This window comes from Candoia aspera, chromosome 2, assembly GCF_035149785.1.
Source record: "Candoia aspera isolate rCanAsp1 chromosome 2, rCanAsp1.hap2, whole genome shotgun sequence".
Taxonomy (NCBI): domain Eukaryota; kingdom Metazoa; phylum Chordata; class Lepidosauria; order Squamata; family Boidae; genus Candoia; species Candoia aspera.
Window position 1 is genome coordinate 193,084,339 of NC_086154.1, and position 23,385 is coordinate 193,107,723.

Genomic DNA, 23,385 nt, shown 5'->3' on the forward strand with positions numbered 1-23,385 from the left:
TATGGTTATAAGGTGGTGTTGCTTATATTTAAATTATCTTATTTATACAACAAGCTGGTTAATAGGTTGTAAAAGGAGAGAACTGGAGACAGACATTCTCAAAGTGACCTACTGACTTGAAAGGTCAGTCAAATTCATGGAGAATTAATAAGTTAGCTCTGAGAGATAACTGAACACAGATAGTAGATCTCAGGCTCCAATAATGTGCAGCTGGGTAGACATATTGCAAACACCTTTGATTATATTCACCCATTTACTTTTCATTCTTCAAGCAACTGCCCCTCCTTCTCCGTTTATTTTGGGTTTGCCAGAACTGGCCCAACACAATGTAGCAGGATAGAGATACTGAAAACGAATTCCTTGTTGCCATATTGGTCGCCCCTTTGCAGCAGATTTGATAACCCTGACTGATGAAGAATTACTGTTCAAGTGTGACATATGTGGCATTCATTTTCCCTGAACTGTGTGTGTGTGTGTTTATGGGGAAGGGAGGCTAAATTATAACTGAAACTATGTCCGTATTTGAAGGAGAAAAAAAACCTGGTGCTTGTTTTGCACCTGCATTTTTTCTACAGAAGAAAAACCTCCCTACTGTGAGAGACGAAGCAATCAAAGCGGGAAGGCGGCGGCAGAGGTGCGGGAGGCGACCCTGGTAACTCTTTCTTCGCCTCTTGTGGTCAAAAGGGCTGCTTTTCCTTCATAATCAAAGGACATAATCAAAAGACAATTTCCCCCTTAACATCACAAACCCGAAGCGGGTAATTTCTAGGCCGAGCTGTCTTTGCAATTTTAGGCAAAAGGCAAGAAAAACCCAATAACGTTGTAGGCTGAAGCGCTCAAAACGGGGTTACAGAGCCACGCCGACGCCTCCTTTGCAGCGAGGCCTGTTTACAGACTCGGAGGCTGGGCTCGCGGCCGGGGGAGGAGTTACTCCGCGGCTGCCTCGTCGTCCAGGCTGCAGAGCCACCCATTTTCTTTAGTTCACGGGTTGGTACCTGCCGTACCTAGTCCAGGACAGCGGTCGCCTTCAGAAGAAGATGCTTTGGGCGTAGCGAGCGCCGCTGCAAGCCGAGGGGACGCTCAGATTCTGCTTTCGCCCCATCCCGCAAAACGGTTCGGCCATGGTGGTGCGGGCGGTGCTCATGCGGGCGCTGATCATGGGGGCCCCTGGGTCTGGAAAAGGCACCGTGTCCTCCCGCATCGTCCAGCACTTCGCCCTGAAACATCTCTCCAGCGGGGACATCCTGAGGGAGAACTTGAACAGGAAGACTGGTAAGAAAGGCGAGCGAGTACGTGGGGGGCGGGGCGGAGTTAAAGGGCGGACGCGAGTATATAAAACCATTAATCGATTTCAGAGACAGCAGATATCGGTCGGTTGCTCTCTTATCTAGAAAGGCACAGGCATGCCACAATTATATCTGTTATTCTGGAAAAGTTAAGAGTGGGGAATGAAAGCCTGTTTTGGGCAACGCTGGTATTCAGGTGACTTTGTTCACCTATTGTGTTAAGCCATGGTTTATTGAATACACGATGATTTGCCAAAATATGCAAAGCCACATGCTCAGCCCCTAGCTTCGTGTTAAATATGAACCTAGTTGATCAAGATTTGAGATTCTGAAAGTGAAGGGTTTCAAAATAGTTGAAAATAGTTGCAAGACTTTCTGGAATTAAAAGCTTGCAACTATCTTATAAACCTTTGGTTGGCAGGCCTAGTAACAGTATTCTCTTTATGTAGATTTTGGATTTTTATTTCTCCTGGCCAACATTTATTTATTTTACAGTATTTCTCTACCACCCCAGTCAACTGATTTTGGGCAGTGTATGTAGTCGTGAGTACGATCACTATCAATAATCCTTTCCCAGCAATAATCCTTTCCCAGCCATCATTAAAACACCAATGTTGAAGTGAAATGTGGCTAATACTGCTTTTTTTAATGCATCACTTCTCTGTTGGTGTCTGTTTCACTTGGGCCATTGAAGAACTTGAACCAAACCTCGATGCTCAACAGATGAAGGACCAAGTCTGTGGCACAGCCAGTGGAAGTTCATTGTGATCCTCGGAAACCTAGTTTAGGCCATAGGCCTACTCATATTTTCCTGGTGTTCGTAGTGCAAGCCATTAAGCATCCTGGGGAGGTAACAGTAGGTGTGTACAGTGTGGGGGTGTACTCAGCATGTTTTCTAGCATGCACCATCTTGACATTTCAACCTGGCACACTGGCAAACTCTATCATTGGGCTGGGAGAAGGCTTTCCTTAATTGATTACACTATAATCTCAAGGGATCTGGCTCCCTTTATATAAAAATTCTACCTAGATAGTTGGCCTGACAGTGATAATCTTCCTAGTATCTCAGAGATAACAGCATTGGATAACCTATTTCTGGGATTGGATCTAATTGCTAACATGGAATTTGATCAAGGGCCAGGGCCAGTTTGTGCTAAATGGGCTCATCAGGGCAAAGAGGCAATATCTGAGTTGTTCTCTTCTGAGGTAGCATCACAGATTTACTTTACAATAGTTGAAGATTGTCCTGGAAACTGTATTTTACCAAACGTGTAGTCAGTTACTAGCCAGTACTGTCTGCTCAAATACCAAGGAAGAGAGAAAACTGCAAAAGCAAAGCTTACCCCTCAGTCCTGGTTTGATAGAGAATGTCTAGGGCTAAGAATGAACTGATAAATTATTTTAAAATATATCAAGAGGATTCAGCTTTATAGTCTGTCCAGGATCTGAAAAAACAGTATAAACACCTATTACAAAGCAAGAAAAGAGAATTTACCAGGACTTCCTAACTACATTTAATAGCGGCATCATAAGCCAGGAACCCAGCCTTATTTTAGCACCTGATAGCTTCCCATTCAATTAATAGGCCCCTTTTATTTCCTTACCTTACCGGTAACAGTATGGGGGGGGACCCTTTTAGGACATTATATATACAAGAAAACTTGCCTGAATCCAAAATAGAGCCTAATATTTACCAGCTCCCTGGCTGGGCCCCAGTTACAAACTCTGAAATAGCAATAACCCTCATAAAACAACTCAAGCCTAGCAACGCCCCAGATAATGCTTTTATTGCTGCTGGGGTCTTACACCATAATTTGGAATGATGGATATCTGTACTTGCTCCATTATACATCTACATCAGCCTTTCCCAACCTTTGACCTTGGAGGAACCCTTGAAATATTTTTCAGGCCTTGGGAAACCCCTGCACATTCAGGCTCAGATATAGGCCAGAAATTACAACATTATTATATTTGTTTCATGTGTAGGCCTGTATATATGCATTAACAGTGTTCTTAAGCTAAAATAAAGAATGAAACTTACCTCTTTAATGTAAAGTTGCCCGAATTTGAAATAATTTTTTAATAAATCGTGATCTCCCAGGGAACCCCTAGTGACTTCTCACGGAACCCTAGGGTTCCACGGAACCCTGGCTGAGAAACGCTTATCTACACTGATTGCACCACACAAATACCCAGTGACTGGGGTCTAGCTATCAGAGTGCCCATTTATAAAAAGGGTACTTGTGAACTGCCTGCTATCAGCCCATCAGCCTCCAAGCATAATAAGTATGCTCTGTACTAAACATCAACACAACAAATCAGCTGATTGGATTAACTGTTAAAGCATATACTGGCTGATGAGCAAGCAGGCATGACCATGCCCAAATACTGCAACATTTGGCTGAAAAATATTAATCTAAGACAGGCTCTACCCTGCATTCATTATCTTTAGGTCTGCATTTGATCTCATTTCCAAAACAAAGTTGTGGGATAGAGTCATAAATTCTTCTATGATAGATAGATGCCTGCTGTTGTTGGCCTTTATGCTAAAGAGATCCCAACCCAAAGAGCAGTGAGACAGGGGTGTATTTTGGCCCCCTTGTTGTTTAATCTGTATATTAACCCTCTTGTGGCCAAAATAATTAAATTAGAGCATCACCCTCTGAAATTAGCTAATGTCTATTGCAAGCCTACTGTATGCAGACGATGTAATGCTTCTGTCACAAACACCAGTTGGACACAAGCAGGTCATTCAAAATGACTTGCACAGAAAACAGTGGCAGCTATATGGTCCTTTAACAGAGGGGCCCAGCATGCCTTAGCAGCACTAAAGCTTTCTTTGGCAAAAGTGCATATGCAATTACTGTTTGATGCTTAGCTGGGACCTTATTGTTCTTTTGCCCCATTGCAAAGGGTCCACTCCAAATTCCTAAGGACTTTGTTCCATGTGGCCCCATGTGCTCCTAATATAGTATTAAGGAGGGAGGCAGGATCAACTGAAGTTGAAACAGGCACTTGGATTCACATTATTGCATACTGGTTGAAGCTGTTGTTTTTTTCAGAAGGTCTGGGTTCTTTTCTCCTTGCAGACAATTATGAATCAACAAAGAATAATAGAACAATTCAGCAAAAATTGTGGTATTACAATTTTTCTTTGGAGGCCTTTCTAATTGATAGTCTATGACTGAGCACTCAAGCAGTGTGCCCTCTCCACACCCTGGAGGCATCTAGCCAGTTTAAATAGTTCCAAGTTCATGTAAGTTAAACATTCACTTGCACTGACGCTTAAAGGCTGATGTAAGTGACCTTGCTGAGTTTAGGGTCCTGCTACTTCTGGAGTATGTTAGCAGTTGCAGAAAGTGTGTTTAATAGTAGAGGAGGAATGCAAGGGAGCGCGGACTTAGATTTTTCTTAGAGCAGGAGAGAAGATGTTATTTGCTTGAGTTCACAAGCTCTCCTTTCTCTGGTAAGGCAGTGAGGTGATAATGAGGTTTTCAAGTTTGTGTGTTTTGTGAAAGATTAGCATATAGGAAATGGAAAATGAGGAAAATAATACTGCTTTTCTTTGACAAAGTTCCTACTTCATGCTAGGACTTTGAATGGTGTGCAGTGGCTTATATGCTAATTCAAAGGTTATTTTTACATTTTGTTAAATTCAGTATATGTTAAGAATTAAACTTAAGCAGTCAGGAAGAAGCACCACTGAGTTCAGGGAAAAGTGCTCCCAAGAATTTGTGTGTGAAACTATTGTACACACCTGCTGCTCTTTGCTGATGAATCATCACACTAAGTTGCCTGACTGCTTCTGCTGGTGGAAGCAACAAAATGCATGTGGGACTTGCTAGCTTTATAGTTTGTCTTTATAGTTGGTTTAATGTTACCTCCTAATTGTGATCCCTGGCTTGCTGCTTTCCTGCTAAGCCAGAATCAGAGGAAAATGATACTGTTATAACTGAAATAGGATGCAGTTAAAAACAGTGGTAGAGTGGAAAGGCAGGTTACTTGAAAAGAAACATGTAATATATATGTTATTATGACACCCAGTTTGCTAGTGTGGTTGCTGTATAGAGAGTATCTGGGCTCTCCTTACAATCACTAAGTACCAAAGCAAGCCCAATAACTCATTAGCAACCTAGTCTGATCAATCAATGTTTATTTGGAAGCCAAAATCATCCTGAGTTTATTGGAACATTTCCAAATCAAGCTGCATTGCCATAAACAACCTTAAGAGCCTGTTCAGTAGTTGATCTGGAAAATGTCCAATGAAACAAAATGGAAATTTAATGAAGTGACCTGAGTGGGGCAGTAGATGGAATTGAACAGTCTGTAAATGTGAGAGGAGAGGAAAGGAATGAATCAGCCATAGGAGCCAAAAAGCAATGAATTCAGCTATGGAAGATAAGAGGAACAAGAGATATGTCTTCTACAAATACTGAAACTCAAAAGAGTTAATAATTTGAGGAATGCTTATTTTGAGCAAGAGTGCAGTATGGTTTTGGTTTTGCAAGAGGATATTTTTTGTGGAGTCCTTGGTGATCAATGAGCCTTGTTGTTTTCTTGCAGACGTTTCATTGCCAGCCTAGGCAACATCTTCAGCGCAAAGATATTTTTTGGCCTGTATTTCTTTAACCTTAACTGAATGTGCTTATCCATAGTGATAGCAGCCTTCTGGTCTAGTTGTATAATAAGCCCTGATTCTCGGGAAAATGAGTATTCTTCCTTGATTGCTCCCTTTCCCACTAAGAAAAGATGAATGTTTAGTGAGAGCAAAACAAAATAAAACAAAAACTGTAACACAATTGCATGGAAGATCCCATCCCATTAAGATTTTTCTGTTCATTCTTCTTTCCACAGAAATTGGTGTACTGGCTAAGTCGTATATTGAACAAGGGCAGTTGATTCCTGATGACATCATGACACAGCTGATGCTGACTGAGCTGAAAACACTAGATCAGAACCACGTGCTGCTGGATGGTGAGAGCTCCGTTGCACCTTTTTGTCAATGAAGCGTAGTTTCCAGCTAGTGAATCCTGTACATTAAACACAGGGTGTTGATTGATGATGATAGGGTATTAGAACAGTCAGACTGTTTGTTATCTAGGAGTTTCTGGTAGCTTTTAGGGGCCCTAGCCTTGGAAGATTCTGTTAATGTAGCTTTATAATAAGGTAAAATTAGCTCATCTGGTTGTGTTTCCTGTCTGGTCTACCTAGTAACGCTGACATCAGTCTTGCAAGTCTGCTCTCCCCTGTCCCCTTTACAGCCCCAGAACTAGGAAGGATCTCTTCTGAGCTCTTGCCTCATTTACATTCCTGCTATGAGCTCATCTGACCATTCTCTTGGCTACTCTCTTTCTCCTGCCTCCCAAGGTTATTCCCACATACCATTACAATCTGTCAGAGAAAGTTGCTCAACTTTGCTCAGAGTTCAACCCTGGCTGGGCAGGTCTTTTGGAAGTCACCAAGACATGTCTGAACTCAGTTACCTGGCAGGAGTTTGAGTCAGTTGATCCTGAGGAAGTGGACAGGGTCCTTGCGGCTGTAAGCTCAGCTACCTGTGTTCTGGACTGTGCCCTTCCGTCAAGGCCTCCCAGGAGGTATCATGTGGTTGGGTCCAAGCAGTGATGAATGCCTCTTTGCAGGAGGGGGTGGTTCTACCTGCCTTGAAGGAGGCTGTGATGTACTCCTTTCTCAAGAGGCCATCCTTGGACAGCTCTGTAGAACATCCTTCCCCCTGGGTGTCATGTTCATCATTTCAATGTTCTGTATACATCGTAACGTTTTGCATGTCACTTTTCTAGCCCGTGTTTGCGGGTTGGAAATTTCCAGCCGTGCCAGGCTGTAATCTTCTTACTGCAACTGTGGAATGTATGTTTGGGTTAGTGACTCTGTTCAAGGTTACTTTCTCAGGCCGAGGTGGGTAACGGTTGCTAACACCTGGGAGGGGGTGGTTGCTAGGAGGGAGGAAGGGCGGGGCTGGTTTTGAAGCGAGGGTTTTTAGTTTGTATTTGGCATGCTTTTGCTCATTCTCAGCTTTCTTCGTATTTGCATACTATTCTTTCAATAAATCAGTTTTCATAAAGAATCCCCTTGTGAGACTGAGTATGTCAGAATAGGCAATCATTACACTGGGATCCAGCAGGCCCCACCCTTTTAGCCTTCTGGAAAGCCGTGAAGGGCTGGCTTTTCCCTCAGGTGCTGGGATAGGTTGGAACCTGAGGATTGTATACAATGATGGATTGGAGATTGTGGGTCAGGTGCCTGGTTTTCTTGGTTTTCCAGTTTTTTATTGCTTTTGTTTTGATTATTGTTGTGAGCTGCCCAGGGTTGTGTTTTACAGGACGGGCGGCCATGTAAATCAAAATAAATAAATCAGGGCAATTCCTCTCAGTTTATACACTAAAGGAAAGGTTGAAAGTGAGAGGGGAGGGATTTGGGAAGTATGGGTGGAGGATGGGTGTAAGAGAAGCTTGGAGTCTTAGCTCTAGCAAAGCTTTCACCTCTCAGAGTGACAGATTTATGAGCATAAGTTTAGTGCCCAGGAAGGCAAGGATTGACAGTTTCCAAATATGCTTTAATATTAAAAGGAACCTTTTTACAACTGGGTTTAAGTTATTTAATAAAAATTAATTTGATTCCTTATTTAAACATTAATGAAGTGACTATGTGGTTCTGTATCTTCCCCATGTTCCACCTAGTTATGTTACCATAGATGCATGTATAAAGAAGTAGAGGAGAAAAAGAATTTTCAAAGCAGGAAAGGTTTTGATGGTAGTAAACAAAAGCAATAGATCCTTTAGAGATATCCCTGGATTAATGGGATTATGTTTTAGTTTTGAAGAAAATTAAGAAAAGTACCCCTTACAATAGAAATGGTCTGCGGCAAGGCCAGGAACATAAATGTTCTTGAAAGCTCTATAGAGTTTCTCTAGGTGAGCCAAAATATGGGCCATCACAACATAATGGAATTATAACATTTATTTTTGAAGTGATCATTCAGTACCTTCACATTTTAAAAGACTTCGTTTTCTATATGGAATAGTTTTTGTTGAACAACCAGACAACCTGTGACCCATTGGGTCATCCTTTCAGAGATACTTATCTAAACAGAGAAACAGAATGACCATGGGCAGGCAAAAAAGCAATGGGAGCAGGAGCAACTTCCAACTTCCTGCTGGCTTCCCCCATTGACTTTGCCTGTGGGAAGCTGGTAGGGAGCATTGGAAATCACTGCTCCTTCTCCTCAGCTGACCCGTGGAACTACCTGCCACTTTGCTAGGGTGAGGGGAAACAAAGGGAGCTGTGGATCACAAGGAAAACTGCACCCCTGCTCCCCATCCCAGTGTGTTCCCAAGGGCCCCTCCCTCCAGGGAGGGAGAGGGCTCATCTGTCAACCGTCAGCGCCCCCAGCCAGCCCTACCTCACCAGCAGGCTTCTGAGTTGGTCCCCCATCTTTCCCTTGCCACCCACCACTATTAAGAGATTTCAAATTTTGGCCTCAGTTCCAAAGCCAATTGTCACTTGCATGTTGGGCCTTGCCACCAGGCGATTGGGTGCAGGGACCAGAGGGAGGCGGGAAAGAGCAGGGATACAGCTCTCCCATCTTCTTTTCTGTCATGCAACCTACGGGTTTCTGGGAAGTGTAGTCAGAAGGTGTGTGGCGCTGAAGTGGCCACAACTTTGCCAAATTTTAATCCCACAGTAGTAATGGGTCCCAGATTTTGGATGCATTCTGTAAGTGTCCTAACAGTCAGGAACCACGCTGAGACAAGGAATAGGTCTCTAGTGTTTTATTACTGCTACATTAGACAGAAAATCCTAACAAACTGAAGAAGCGTGGGAAAAACCCAGACAGATAAACCCCAAAAGTTAAGGCGGGTCTGATCTGTGTCTCTTTAAATGGCTGCTTAACTCCTCAGTACTACGCATGCGTTTTCCCCCCTGGATAGGGGCCCCCTCCTGCTCACCATCAGTACTCATGACAGTAAGTTAGCTCATTTCAGGTACCTTGGTTCAAAGATTGTTGACCTATGATGCACTGTTTCACCCAATTGAAGGTTACAAACAGACAATAGTTTTAGTAGTATATAGATAACTTGTCTATGAACCTTAGTTCAAGTCAGGAAAATGCTTCAGCTGCCAGTTTAAGAAGGACTTTTTTTGTTGCAGTCTCAGAACTTGGGTGGACAGTTTTTAGATAGGTCCTCATTGTCATTTCTACAGCAAGTTAATAACACACATTTTGGAAAATGGGGAAGGGCTTAGTGTCATGTTCACTGTTTCAATGTGCAATGTACATCGTAACGTTTCACATGCCATGGTGCTGACGTGCATTTCTGTTGGGAGGGAGCTGCTGTGAAACCTTGTGCCAAGCTCTGTATTTATGTTCATTTCAATGGAATGTGTTTGGGTTATGTGCTCTGCTCAAGGACTTTTCCCACGGACCAGCAGAAGCTGTTAGGAGCACCTGGGATTGTGAGCCTGGGAAGATTATATGGGGGGAGGGATCTCGTTTGTACCGAGGGTTTTTTAGTTTGCATTTGGCGCGCTTTTTCCATTCTCAGCTTTCTTTGTGATCCTGCATACTATTCTTTAATAAATCAGATATCTTTATGAACCTGTTCATGAGTCTGATGGTGTTTTAGGATAGGCAATCCTTACATAAAGCTGAGAATCACCAAAGTTGTACCATTAGCTCCTGCCAAGATTAGTTTCTTGTGAGGGAAAACAGTTAACGATGGCCAAATCCAAACCCACGACCGGGAGACTCGAGGAGCCAACTAGCTTGATGCCCGAGTCAACGGTCAGGAGTGAAGAACTGAGCCTCACCCCAGAACCTTCAGGTTCATGGCAGCATTCGAGTTCCAGCCCTGAGGGAGAGGAATCCGAAGATGGGAGAGCACCAGAGCAACCGGCACCCAGCGAATCGCCCACAGAGTTGATCACCTGGGATGAAATGGGAGAACCCCAGCCAGGGACGTCCCAGGCATCCTGGAAGTATCAGTTCCCGCTGGCCCCAAATGTAGAATCTACCACGGTATCAGAAGGGAGACAGCCTAACGCACGAGCGAGGGAGGAATCTCAAACCCCTGAAAGGCTAAGAGTGGTAGAGGCCAAATTAGAATCAATGGAGTACATGCTAAAAGCCCTGTCTCTGTCATGTGGGGGGGCAGCCGAGGCGCAAAGGAGATTCCAGCTCCACGCAATCATCCTCCATCCCCTCACCCGGACCACCGGCAGAGCAGGGCTGGAGACGGAGCCGGGATGAATCTCCACCCCGCAGAGCTTGTCCATCAGTGTCCCCACCCTGAGACAGGAGAACTACTGTAACCTGGGGCCCAACCACTCAAGCAGCCGCTAGTTCAGTTCCAACAGGAGCAGGGGTGAAAGACTTTTCTGTCAAGTTTGACGGGGATCCAACTAAGTTGTCTTTCTTCCTCACTAATGCTAAAAGTTATATGAAACAGTTTGGACCCTGTTTCCCTTCCGAAGAGGCTAAAATAACTGCCATTGCCACCAAGCTGAAGGGGCGAGCAGCTGACTGGTATGTTCAGTTAAGTGAGGCTAGCTCCCCTGAGCTTGAGGATTTCGAGGAATTCATGTGGGCATTAAAGCTGCATTTTGAGGATCCTCTAGCCAAAGCAAGGGCTAAAAAGGCACTGAAGGATCTTATCCAGGGCCAACTGTCTGTAGCTGATTATGCCCTGTAGTTTAAGGCTTTAGCTGGGAAAATTACCGACTGGTCTCAGTCAACCTTAATAGAACGATTTAAAGAGGGACTCAACAGGGACGTCCTGCGGTGGGCATTGTGTAGAGACGACCCAGAGACATTGTATGAATGGATCTGTCTGGCCAGCAAGGCTGAGCATGCCCAGCATACTTACATGCAAACCAAATGACCTGAAAAGCAACCAGCCACCATGAGGGGACCCCGAAGTGCCACAACTGCTACCTGGCCAGGCTATAGAGCCTGGGAAGAGGAGAGAGATCGGCGCTATGCGAAGGGTCAGTGTCTCCGATGCGGAAAGGAAGGGCATCGAGCAGTTGATTGCCCAAAAGCCAAGGCTGGAGACCGAGCGGGCAAACTGCCGGCCCAACCGCCGCCTTCATCGCGGCGGATGACGGCAGCCAAGGGGGCGGCCGACACTGAAAAAGTACCCTACTTCTCGGGAGAGGCTGAAGACAACTCTAAGGAACCGGCGGGAAACGCCAGCCACCTGCCATGAAAAGTGCCTGCAGGCAGGTGGAGGAGGATGGGCGCGAAGATGCTATGGTGAGTGCTGACTGTCTCACTCTAGCAGTAAAAGTGAAATTGAGCTCCCGCACAAAGACTACAGAGGTCTGGGCTTTAGTTGACTCTGGGTGTTCCAGGTGTCTGATTCACCCTGATCTGGTTGCTGCTTTGGACCTGCCTAGCTTTCCCCTCCAGCAGCCTTTGATCTTCACACAGTTGGATGGTTCAATGGCGGGGGGGGGGGGCGGCGACCCATTTCACTGCAACTGTCACAATGCAAATGGGCAGCCACCGTGAGACTTTAAAATTTATAGTAGCACCTGTTGGCAACCCCTTAGTGATTCTGGGAATTCCCTGGTTGACTTACCGAAGCCCCCATATAAATTGGGAACACAGAACTCTGACTTTTAAGGATGGGTTTTACCAAGCCCCTGCCGCAGAGAGGGCTTCAAGAGCAGGGGTTGGAAGGGCTTCAATTGCCACGCCGCACCCTAGTTTGGCACATTTAGAGGGCTTGCCTGATCGATACCAAGATTTTGCAGACGTTTTTGGAGAAATGGAAGCAGATCAGCTACCCCCTCATCGGAAAACTGATTGTGCCATAGAGTTGGTTCCTAACTCTCAATTGCCCAAGCCAAAAATTTATCCAATGACTCAGAAGGAGCTTGGGGCATTACTGGATTTTATCGACAAAAATCTGTCAAGGGGGTTTATTGAACCTGCAAATTCCCCAGTTGGGGCCCCTGTGCTATTCCAGGAAAAGAAAGATGGCACGCTTCGACTCTGTATGGACTATCGGGGGTTAAATTCCATCTCGATCTGCAACAAATATCCTCTACCACTAATGAAAGACATGTTAGCCCATTTGTCAAAGGGCAAGATTTTCTCCAAGCTCGACCTTCGTGAAGCCTATTTTCGCATCCGCATACGAGCTGGAGATGAGTGGAAAACTGCTTTTAATTGCCCATTGGGTTCCTTTCAGTACAAAGTCCTCCCTTTTGGGTTAGCAGGGGCACCCGGGGTCTTCATGCAATTGATTAATGAAATATTACATGATCATTTGTTTAAAGGGGTCCTGGTTTATTTGGATGATGTGCTCATTTACACTGAATCCGAGGAGGAACACGAACGCCTTCTCAAACAGGTGTTAAGTAAGCTTAGAAATGACAAGCTTGCTGGACACTTTGGTTTTGTTAAAACCTTGCATTTAGTTCACCGTCAATTTTGGTGGCCAACATTAAGGCGTGATGTAAAGGACTATGTTGCTTCCTGTCCTGTTTGTGCCATGTCAAAGCGAAAAGGGGGTAAACCACAGGGGCTTCTGCAGCCAGTCGCCAGCCCATCCCGTCCCTGGGACGAGATCTCTATGGACTTTATTGTGGACCTACCCCCCAGTCAGAAGAAAACTCTCATTTGGGTTGTAAAAGATTTTTTCTCCAAACAAGCCCATTTCATTCCATGTGCATCCATCCCATCGGCCCTGCAATTGGCCCACCTCTTTCTCATCCACATCTACCATCTCCACGGTAGACCCTCCCGTTTGGTCAGCAACCACGGGACACAGTTCACTTCCCAGTTTTGGAAATCATTTTTAAAATTGATTGGCACCAAGCAGGCGTTGTCCACTTCGTCGCATCCTGAGACTGATGGATCTACAGAGGTTTTGAACTCTGCCCTCGAACAATTCCTTAGAGCATACATAAATTACCATCAGGACAATTGGGTGGACTTGTTGCCCTTTGCTGAGGTGGCTTACAACAATGCTGCTCATCAGAGCACCGGGCAGACCCCTTTTCGTGTGGTTTCTGGTCACGACTTTGTTCCCATCCCTGAGCTGCCACAAGCCCCTCCCCAGTCCTGTTCTGCCTCTGACTGTGCTGTTAAGCTGGCTGATTCCTGGCCGGTGATTCAACAGGCTTTGGCTGATGCCCAGGCTGCTTACAAGTTCCAAGCTGATAAACGTCGTTCTTTGCAACACGATTTCAAAATTGGGGATCAGGTTTATCTTTCTACCAAATTCATCAAGTCCCCACAGCCCTCGAAAAAGCTTGCTCCCAAGTTCATTGGTCCTTTCCCTATTGTTGGTCTTACCAATCCAGTTACTGTTAAGCTGGACCTGCCTCACAATTTGAAACACTTGCACCCTATTTTCCATTGCAGCCTGCTCAAGCCTGTCCACCACTCTTCCTGCTGGCATCCCCAACCTCCTCCTCCTCCTCTGATCATGATTGATGGGCAACAGCACTTTGAAGTCAAGGAGGCCATTGATTCTCGCAAGCTTCGGGGCACCCTCCAGTACCTGATCTGCTGGAAACACTTTCCTCATCCTGAATGGGTGCCTGCTCGCCACGTTAATGCTCCTGATTTAGTTAACCGTTTCCATTTGGCTTACCCATTGAAACCTTCCGTTTAATGTTTTCTTTCTTTTGGGGGGCAGTATGTCATGTTCACTGTTTCAATGTACATCGTAATGTTTCACATGCCATGGTGCTGACACGTGTTTCTGTTGGGAGGGAGCTGCTGTGAAACCTTGTGCCAAGCTCTGTATCTATGTTCATTTCAATGGAATGTGTTTGGGTTATGTGCTCTGCTCAAGGACTTTTCCCACGGACCAGCAGAAGCTGTTAGGAGCACCTGGGATTGTGAGCCTGGGAAGATTATACAGGGGGAGGGATCTCGTTTGTACCGAGGGTTTTTTAGTTTGCATTTGGCGCGCTTTTTCCATTCTCAGCTTTCTTTGTGATCCTGCATACTATTCTTTAATAAATCAGATATCTTTATGAACCTGTTCATGAGTCTGATGGTGTTTTAGGATAGGCAATCCTTACACTTAGAGTGTGTCAGGGCCATTTGTGCTGGTGCTTCTCTCAGCATCCCTGTCTCTTTATTCCATGAACTCACTGCACTATATGGTGCATCTGGATATTTGAAAAATGTTATATTTGTATTCAAGCAGATCTCAGTAGGACTCCCACTCAGATCTTGACAATATGTTAAGTCAAGGGAGTACAAGTCTGCACATATGATATGAGGCTACTAAACTCAGTTCAGCCCTCATGGGGTTTTTCAATCAGTTTAAATTGGATTTCATGACATTTTTATTATTTCCGGTTTCTGAAACTATATATGTCTTCTAAATAATTACTTGGGAAATGAGAAAAGATAATAAACATCTTTTTGTCTGCATGGCAGTTTGCAGTGAGTTACTTACTTTGTCTGTGAGTTGATTACTTACTTTGTGAGTTGATTCTGTTAATAGTATGGGATTAAAAAGGTAAAGGTTTCCCTTGACATTAAGTCCAGTCGTGTCCGACTCTAGGGGGCGGTGCTCATCTCTGTTTCAAAGCCGAAGAGCCGGCGTTTGTCTGTAGACACTTCTGTGGTCATGTGGCCAGCATGACAGTCACAGAACACCGTTACCTGCCCGCCGAAGCGGTACCTATTAATCTACTCACATTTGCATGTTTTCGAACTGCTAGGTTGGCAGGAGCTGGGACTAGCAACGGGAGCTCACCCCGTCATGCGGATTTGAACCGCCGACCTTCCGATCGGCAAGCTCAGCGGTTTAACCTGCAGCGCCACCGCATCCCTTTTGGGACTAATTGGGACTAATTGGCACATATAGGACCTGAGGAAAGGACAAGATAGTGACCTCTTCCTTTCTTTATACAAAGAAAACAAGTATATTGTAGTGGTTGAGATGTTGACCTACAACTGGGGAGACCCAGGTTCATGGCCACCCTCAGCCATGGAAACTTGGTGTTCTTGTCATACTCTCTGCCCAATCTACCTCATGGAGTTGTTGTGGGTATAAAGTGAAGGGACATCCTCATGTAAACCACTGTGAATTCTAGAAGAAAAAGTGAGATGTAAATCTAGTGTATAAATAAATATGGAAAGCAATTAGACTATCTGTTGAATGTTTCAACACTGGCTAAAGGGTAAGCTCTCCTTGGGGACAGCTGGCTAGTTTAGAGGATTCAGGATCAGTCCTGGGGCATACACAGATTTATCATCCAGGAAAGAAGAATCAACAGAGAATTCAGGAGTAATGGCTAGACTTGTGGGACAGGGCACCGTGCTTAAAGGCTTTCTAGTAGTACATGGTTTTGGTTCCATAGAGCATAAATCATAATAGTGAAGGTAGAAGAAGCCAATTTAAAGCTTCTTCATCAGTTCTTCATCAGGGATTGGAAGAAACAATGAATACAGGATGATGGGCTTTAAATGCTCTCAAATATTTTGCAAGGAATGCTGGAGATAGGGAAGTCAATTGTGAATAACTGAATATAGAAGAAAACTGAGTTTAGAGGGCATAAGGAAGAAGTCATTTTGCCAAGCTCACTCTGTTTATACACATACTGTAAGAGAAACTGTGAAGAGGATGAGTGATTCAGATCAGTAAGGCTGCTCTTGTGGAGCTTGTCTACTTGACTCTCACTCTAGTTCCAAAATGTGCTGTTCATACCCCCTTCCTTCCTTGTTCCTCATTGTTATGATTACAGCTGATGATTATTTAGTAAAAAATTATTCCCATCATCAGCTAATGAACCAGTTATTTTGTTGCATAAAATTCGCATTGTATTAAACCTCTAGCATTTCATTTATATTACTTAACCTAAGTATAATTATGATAATGAATATTTGTATTTAAATAATGATTCATTATTTCTTAGGAAGTGGAATAGCCTAGAAACAAGCCAGATTAGTATTTCAAGAGTGGGCCCATGTTAAGCTATGATAGTCATTGTTGCCACTTTCTCCTCTTTCAGGATATTTCTACCATTCCTTTGAAGCTGAATATATAAAGGAGAAAGGGCTTGAAAGCAAGGACAACCACCTGCATTATTATTATTATAGTTATTGTTATCATCATCACTACCATCACCACTAGCAGCATCTTGTGGTGGTGGTACCTTTTCCTGCATGAAACTTTTCATGTCTTGCTTATGTTTACAAGCTGTGAATCAAGAGTATTCCTTTGAATGAACTTGATGATGTTTAAGTGCTTATTCCTAAATGGGTATGTAAAGGATGGCTCCATGTACATTTCGTTAAATAAACACAACTAATTTTTGCTTGTATACAAGATGCTGAAATAGCTCTTTGCTCCATCCTTAAGGGACATCTATTGTCAAGTTCCATGGATTTTGAATGAACTTCCATGCCATTCCATGGACATTTGTGATAGGTCCTTCTCTGTTCAATGGCACTTGCTTCCCAATATTGTGTGCTTGAGATATCATACTAAGTTTCTGCTAAGGTCCGTTTGATTTTACTATATCCAAGCTGGGAGAGCCATTTTAGTGTAGTGGTTAAGGTGCTGGCCTAGAAACCAGGAGACTGTGAGTTCTAGTCCTGCCTTAGGCATGAAGCCAACTGGGGGACCTTGGGCCACTCACACACACTCAGCCCTAGGAAGAAGCAGGCAATGGCAAACCACTTCAGAAATCTTGCCAAGAACACTGCAGGGGTTTGTCTAGGCAGTTGCCGGGAGTCAAGACTGACTTAAAGGCACACACACACACACACATCGATGTTGGACTCTTAAGCATAGGCTATAAAAGAGCTTGGATCCAAACTTTGAGGAAAGACACAAAAGAAAAATGTCAACATTTATAGTACCACAACTTTGTTAAACAAGGGATATGGAAGCCTATTCAAGCCCCTGGTACCTTTTTGTCTGGATCCTCTTGAGGGGATTTAATTGAAATGTCTGTCATGAGTAAGGATGGCGAGCAGGGGGCTCCCATCCAGACTGTTAAGCACATGTGTAGCACTGAGGAATTAGGTAGCCATTCAAAGAGACACAGATCGGGACCGCGTTAACCTTTGGGGTTTATATGGCTGGGTTTTTCCCACGCTTCTTCAGTTTGTTAGGATTCCTGTTATGTACAAGCAATAAAACATTAGAGACCAGTTCCTTGTCTCAGCGTGTTTCCTGGCTGTTAGGACAATGTCATTGAATATTATTCAGTTTTAGTGTTACATAGAAATAGAAACTGTCATAGTACCGTATTTTCAAGGAAATGATGCAATGCTACATGATCAATTCCTCTGTAAATGTGAATAATCCAACTGCATGTTCCATTTTTGGAAGATGGGTGCAGAGCACAGCAAATGTTTCCAGTTAATAAAGGTAAACAGGCTGAGCTATGCACAGTAAGAGAAAAGCAACGGTATTAGTGGGTCTGATTGGGCTTCATCTTACTAAGAGCTCGTTTCTGTGCCTTTAGCTATTTGCAGTGGCATTTTGTTTCTCCATAGGCTTCCCCAGGACTGTCCCACAGGCTGAATCGCTGGATAAAGTGTGCCCAATTGACACCGTGATTGTTTTAGATGTACCCTTTGACACCATCAAACAACGTCTGACCGCACGCTGGATACATCCTGCTAGTGGCAGGGTGTATAATCTTGAATTCAACCCTCCCAAAGTCTCTGTAAGTTGTGTCTGTATCTAGTGCAGCCATACAAAAACAAATATTCCAAGCTATCTACTACTCAAACAATGAGTCTTCCCCAACTTGCACATTGAATTCTGTACTTTCCAGTGAGCTGCAGAGCTGGGGAAATGTGTGCTAAATGTTGGTTGATCCTATCTGTTGCTAACCCCTGAAAAAAGTTCATTATGATTATAATCAAAATAGAGTTGTGTTGTCTTTAAAGAATTCTGTGAGGTAGGCTAGGATTAGAGTAGAATTGATTTTCTTCTGCTGGGACCGAGTAGACTGTCAATCCTAGCAACAATATCTAGAAAACTTTGTGTTGCCTCTTCATGTTTAGTTGGAAAATTGCTCATCTTTTGCAATCCTCATTATGTAGGAACATAAATTTGCACTTTTCACTTCCAAAAACTGTTTATTATTGGTATTTAAAAAAAGAAATAGAAGCATCTGTCAGCCTGCTGAGTCAGGAACCTTTTGGTGCTGAGTCTCAGACATAAAAATAAAAATCATTTTAAAATGGCTGAAATGAAGTGACATGAGATTTCAGTTGTTATTATTTATTTTTTAAATGTACTCATTTTGGGATTTTGTGGAGATCATCTTGGAATGTTGCAGATACTACAGAGCCAGACTGCTCAGAATATCATGAGTGCTATATTTTTTTTAATTAAAAAGCAGTCAGAACTCATAGTAACAAACATTGGAGCAACACTTTCACTGAAAGTATTCGAATCAGACTGATAACTGTGTTTAAATTCTTTCATTTCAAGTGAAAGAAAATCTAAAAACAGACAATTTACCTTGGAGGAAGGGGATGTCAGCAATGCCTGCGTAAGGCCATTCTTGTTCATAACTTTGATTTTTTTTTACCAACTTGCAGTTTTGCTTTTATATTCTTATACATAATAGTGTTTTGTAGAAATTAGTAGTAATAAAACATTTTAATAATAGTAACAAATTTAGCATGCATTGAGCAAGATTGGACATAACTTTTTGAAAGATCATTTCATACCATATAGCCTTTTAATTGCCATAGAAACCATCTTTCTCTCCTGCCCAGTATTTTAAGCATGCCTCTTAATTGCCCGGGAGATTTATTGGACCATTGCAAGGATGTTGAATATTAATTGACTATTAAATATAAAGGATATTGCCTGTTATATGAAGTTATAACTTCATATAAAGCTTGTGATAATTTGTGATAATTTTTGTGATAAAAAAATATAGGCAGGAGTATCTTATAGTATAATTCAAAAATCAGATAGCATGCAGATTCCATAGAACAAAATTCATAGAGTGTATAAACTGGTATCTTTCACAGTAGGGACTTTCCTTTTACCATAAACAGGGCCGTGATGACCATACAGGGGAGCCTCTTGTTCAGCGTGATGATGATAAACCAGAAACTATTATGAAGAGGTTGAAGTCTTATGAAGCAGAAACCAAACCTGTCCTGGAGTATTATCGGTAAGCACATTTCAGCGTGCAGTATTTATTCTGATACTTTCTCTTTAATATCTTTTCCCCTCATTTCCTAGACAAGCCCATGAGGTGGAAGACAAAAATTCATGCTTAGGGGGAATTCTGGGAGTTGAAGTCCACAGTTCTTAAAGTTGTCTGGGTTAAGAAACACTGCTCTACACAAACAGTGAGAAAAGAAGCCTAGGCACGAACTTTTGTCTTCCACCTCACGGGCTTGTCTAGGAAATGAGGGGAAAAGAAGCTCTTATGGTATCAGTGTATATATCTGAATCCAAACCAGTTAATCTGAGGCTAACTTTGCTTATGATCACACAGGGATGTTTCATCACTATGCATTGATTTTGCACTTCTGTAATCCCTCTTTAAGCCCTGCCTGTGTGTTATGTTATGAAGGGTAATAGTACTATCTCCTGCCTTTGCACCCTTACCAATAACTCTTCCTCCATACTCATGTTTGATGATATCCATGCATTCATATTTTCAGGTGGAGTTTTTTGATTTTGTATTAGTAGGAAGAGAGCCAGTCTGGGATAGTGATTAAAGTCACTGGACTAGAAACCAGGAGACTGTGAGTTCTAGTCCTGCCTTAGGCACAAAGCCAGCTGGGTAACTTTGAGCCAATCACTCTCTCTCAGCCCTAGGAAGAAGGCAATGGCAAACTAGTTCTGAAAAAAACTAGATGACTTGTCCATATAAGGCACTAGGAGCCAAGACTGACTTGAAGACATCAAAGGGGGGAAAAAGGAATAAGAAACATCTTGCTTTCTCTCATTGCTGCCTGTACTCAGGCTGTGAACTTAGACATGCATTCTTTTCTTTTGATACATATTTTCTTGAGTCAGAATTAAAAGCGTTGACCAGAGGAAATGCCCAGTGTCCTGGAGGAGAAAGGACGCTGAAAACAGAACAAAATATAACAGATGGTAAAATTATTCCTGTCGTTTCATAACTGGGATGAGAGAAGATACATTTATGGAATGTGTGCTGCTTGTGTGCCTTTCTGTGTCATAGGGGCAAGCTATAGGAAGAGTACTTTAGAGTCAAAGCACCCATCTTACGGAGTGGCTTGGATCTGTGTAGCCCCAAAACAGTATGGTATGAACGCTGCTCCGGGAACCAAAACAGGACTTGGCCAATGGTTAGAGTAGCTTCTGTCATTTCCTAACTGGTCCCTGCAAGACCGTTGCTACTGAGAAATGGTTTATTGGTCACCAACTGCTCCCTGAGGCTATAGCTTTAACACTGTATCCTGTGTCCTTATTCTCCAGAAGCTGCTGCATCAGAGTCATGATGTATCCTGTGTCCTTATTCTCCATCAGCAGGGCCGTTTTGAGTTGTGTTACTATTTTATTGATTATTAAAGTTATACTTTGCCTTTCTGTTTGGGTAAACAGTCAAGGTGGTTTACAGCAATTAAAATATGTATTAGAAAACACTATCATAAAACCGCTAGAAATGAAATCAAAGTTAAGCGCTAACATTTGTATCATTAAAGTTTGGCAAAAGAGATGCATTTCAGCCATTTTCCTAAATCCTGGGAGAGAAAGCCAAACACTCCTCTTGGGGAGGGAGTGCATTCCATGATCTGGAAGCTCTACAAGAGAAAGGCCTCTCCCACATGCCAGATAATCAAGTTTCTGACTGCAAGGCCATCTTCAAATGTCCATCTCCTGCTGAGCTAAGTAATGTGTTCTAAGTATAGAATTCAGGCACAGAATAGGATTTGATGCAAATCATACTAATAAAGTAATATAGCTTGACAAGTCCATTATGAACAAAACAGTAGGTTTGAAATGAGGGAAGGCCAAAAGATAATATAGAAACAGCTTGCAAAACTGAGGAAGGTTTTAAAAGGATTTAATATGAGAGTGCAAAAACAAATACACATTTTATAAAAGCTTGCATACATTTATCCATAAATTCCTAATTTTTTGGTCTAGTTGAGCTCCCATTCTAGACTCTCTCAAGATCTAAGAGTTGAAAGAAGAACTGTTAATATACAAAAATAACTAATGTATCACTTGTCTTCCCTCTAGCCAAAAAGGGGTGCTGGAATCTTTTTCTGGAACAGAGACCAACAAAATCTGGCCCCATGTTCATAGTTTCCTCCGAACCAAGCTGCCTGAAGTGAGCAAGAAGGGGGCTGCTACACCAAGCTGAACATGATACATTTTACTAATATATGGAAACTACTAGTGTATGGCTAAATATCCAGTTTCTAACAGTCTTTGGAATCATAGAAATCCAGGAGCGGACTGGGATTTTGTTGCAGAATTATGAGCCACCCTGATATATAGCTGTCTGAAATCTCTAAAATGACCATATTTTAATTCTGTGCCAAAGTCTGGTAGGATGATTGACTGCTATTTTTGTACTGGATGTACCTGGATTTTGTAAAATGTATTTAACAGTAAACTCATTTTTAACAAATTTCATCTAAAGTATCCATGGATTTGGTCAACAAAAGGATAGCAGTTTGAAATATCAGTCCCATGTTGAAAATTTACGTAGGACACTTCAAATAGGATCTAGGTAAGATCATAGTAGAAACAATTAGGATAGTCTGTCCTGTACTCTTCACATGTTGTTGGAGCATGCGGCGTCCATAAAAGAGTAGTCTTGAATAAGTTTACAATTTTGGATACTTTTCTACAAACATCTGTATTAAGAATCCAGAATGAAAACTTCGTTTAGAACATTTTGTTTCAAACATCTAGTCAACTCTTTTCAATAGCTGGGTACTAAACAGACCACAGTGGTCCAATGCTTTGAGCTACTACAACTGACAGATCTTGTGGTTAGTAGTCCTGGAAGTGAACTTCATACCATTACAGTGTTTACATCAGGGGTGGACATTTTTTTTTTCTGACTGGGAATTTAGAATTCAACATTGTTTTTTCAGTCTCCCAACAGCTGCAGGGGTTTTTGATGTTGATGGCAGTGGAGTGGGAAGGCCTCCCTTTTCCTAGGGTTTTGGAGCAGAGTTAGTACTTTAAGATTACAGCAGCCATTTTGCTTCCCCAAATGTGAAAAATTGCACCGTAAACCCTTAGCTCCCTGGTCCTGCAAGATAGCATCCCATCATCTTGAAAGAAAGGAAGGCACCGAACTGGATGTAAGATTCTTTGGTCTCTCTGTCACTGTTCAGTTCATCAGAGAGCCATTGCCTAGATTCAGTGCCCTGCCTTCCATGCTAATGGAACAGAGAGTCAGGATCACCCCAGTGCAAGAGCATTTATACCCTCACTTGATTGGGAATTGGCATTTGTATGGGTATTTTACTGGGCTATCCATTATATGTGGTTTGGTGTATAGATTTAATAACACCATTCCTAATTACCTAGGTTAGTAGATGAGAACAGTCTTCTCTTACTAGCTGATTTGTCTTTAGAAAGTTTGCCAAGTTTTGCTCCATAGCTTTTGCCTGAAAACATTAAACGGCTGACCATCTCAAATTCATGACTCTGGGCAGCTAACAACAAAAACACCACAAAGCACATAACTATAAAAACAACATACACACAATCAGCAGCCAAGCTAAAAAAAACACAGAACTGCCACCAACAAATAAACATAACCATTGCACGGACTCTGCCATAAAGCCGGATCCCCAATGACAAAACACTGTCTTTAAGGCTTTACAAAAGGCCAACAGTGTCAGGGCCAGCCTAATCTCATGGGTGGAGGGGGGGGATGATGTTCTAAAGGGAGGGCACCATGGCAGCAAAGGCTGTCTTGGATCCTGCCAGTTGGCACTTTGAAGTAGACAGGACCCAGAGCATACCTTTCTTGCTGGACCTAATGACTCATGTAGGCATAATTGGGGAGAGGCAGTCCCTCAACCTGGCCCTGTGCCATGAAGAGCTTTATAGGTCACTATCAGCACCTTGACTTGAACCTGGAAGCATACTGGCAACCAATGCAGCTTGTGGAGTAGAGG

General features: G+C 42.9%; 1 protein-coding gene across 2 annotated transcripts; it reads left to right on the forward strand.

Moving 5' to 3' along the window:
- Positions 1–915: 915 nt before the first annotated feature.
- AK3 (adenylate kinase 3) lies at positions 916–21,880 on the forward strand. 2 transcript variants are annotated; one of them, XM_063295080.1, is made up of 5 exons: positions 916–1,272; positions 6,141–6,260; positions 17,785–17,957; positions 19,312–19,430; positions 20,288–21,454. In XM_063295080.1, the coding sequence occupies exons 1-5, from the start codon at positions 1,122–1,124 to the stop codon at positions 20,370–20,372; spliced, it is 648 nt and encodes a 215-aa protein (XP_063151150.1). In that variant the 5' UTR covers positions 916–1,121; the 3' UTR covers positions 20,373–21,454. The 2 variants fall into 2 exon arrangements, with proteins under 2 accessions (XP_063151150.1, XP_063151149.1); XM_063295079.1 differs by lacking the exon at positions 20,288–21,454 and adding an exon at positions 21,482–21,880 and having other exon boundaries at positions 924–1,272.
- The last annotated feature ends 1,505 nt before the right edge of the window (positions 21,881–23,385 follow it).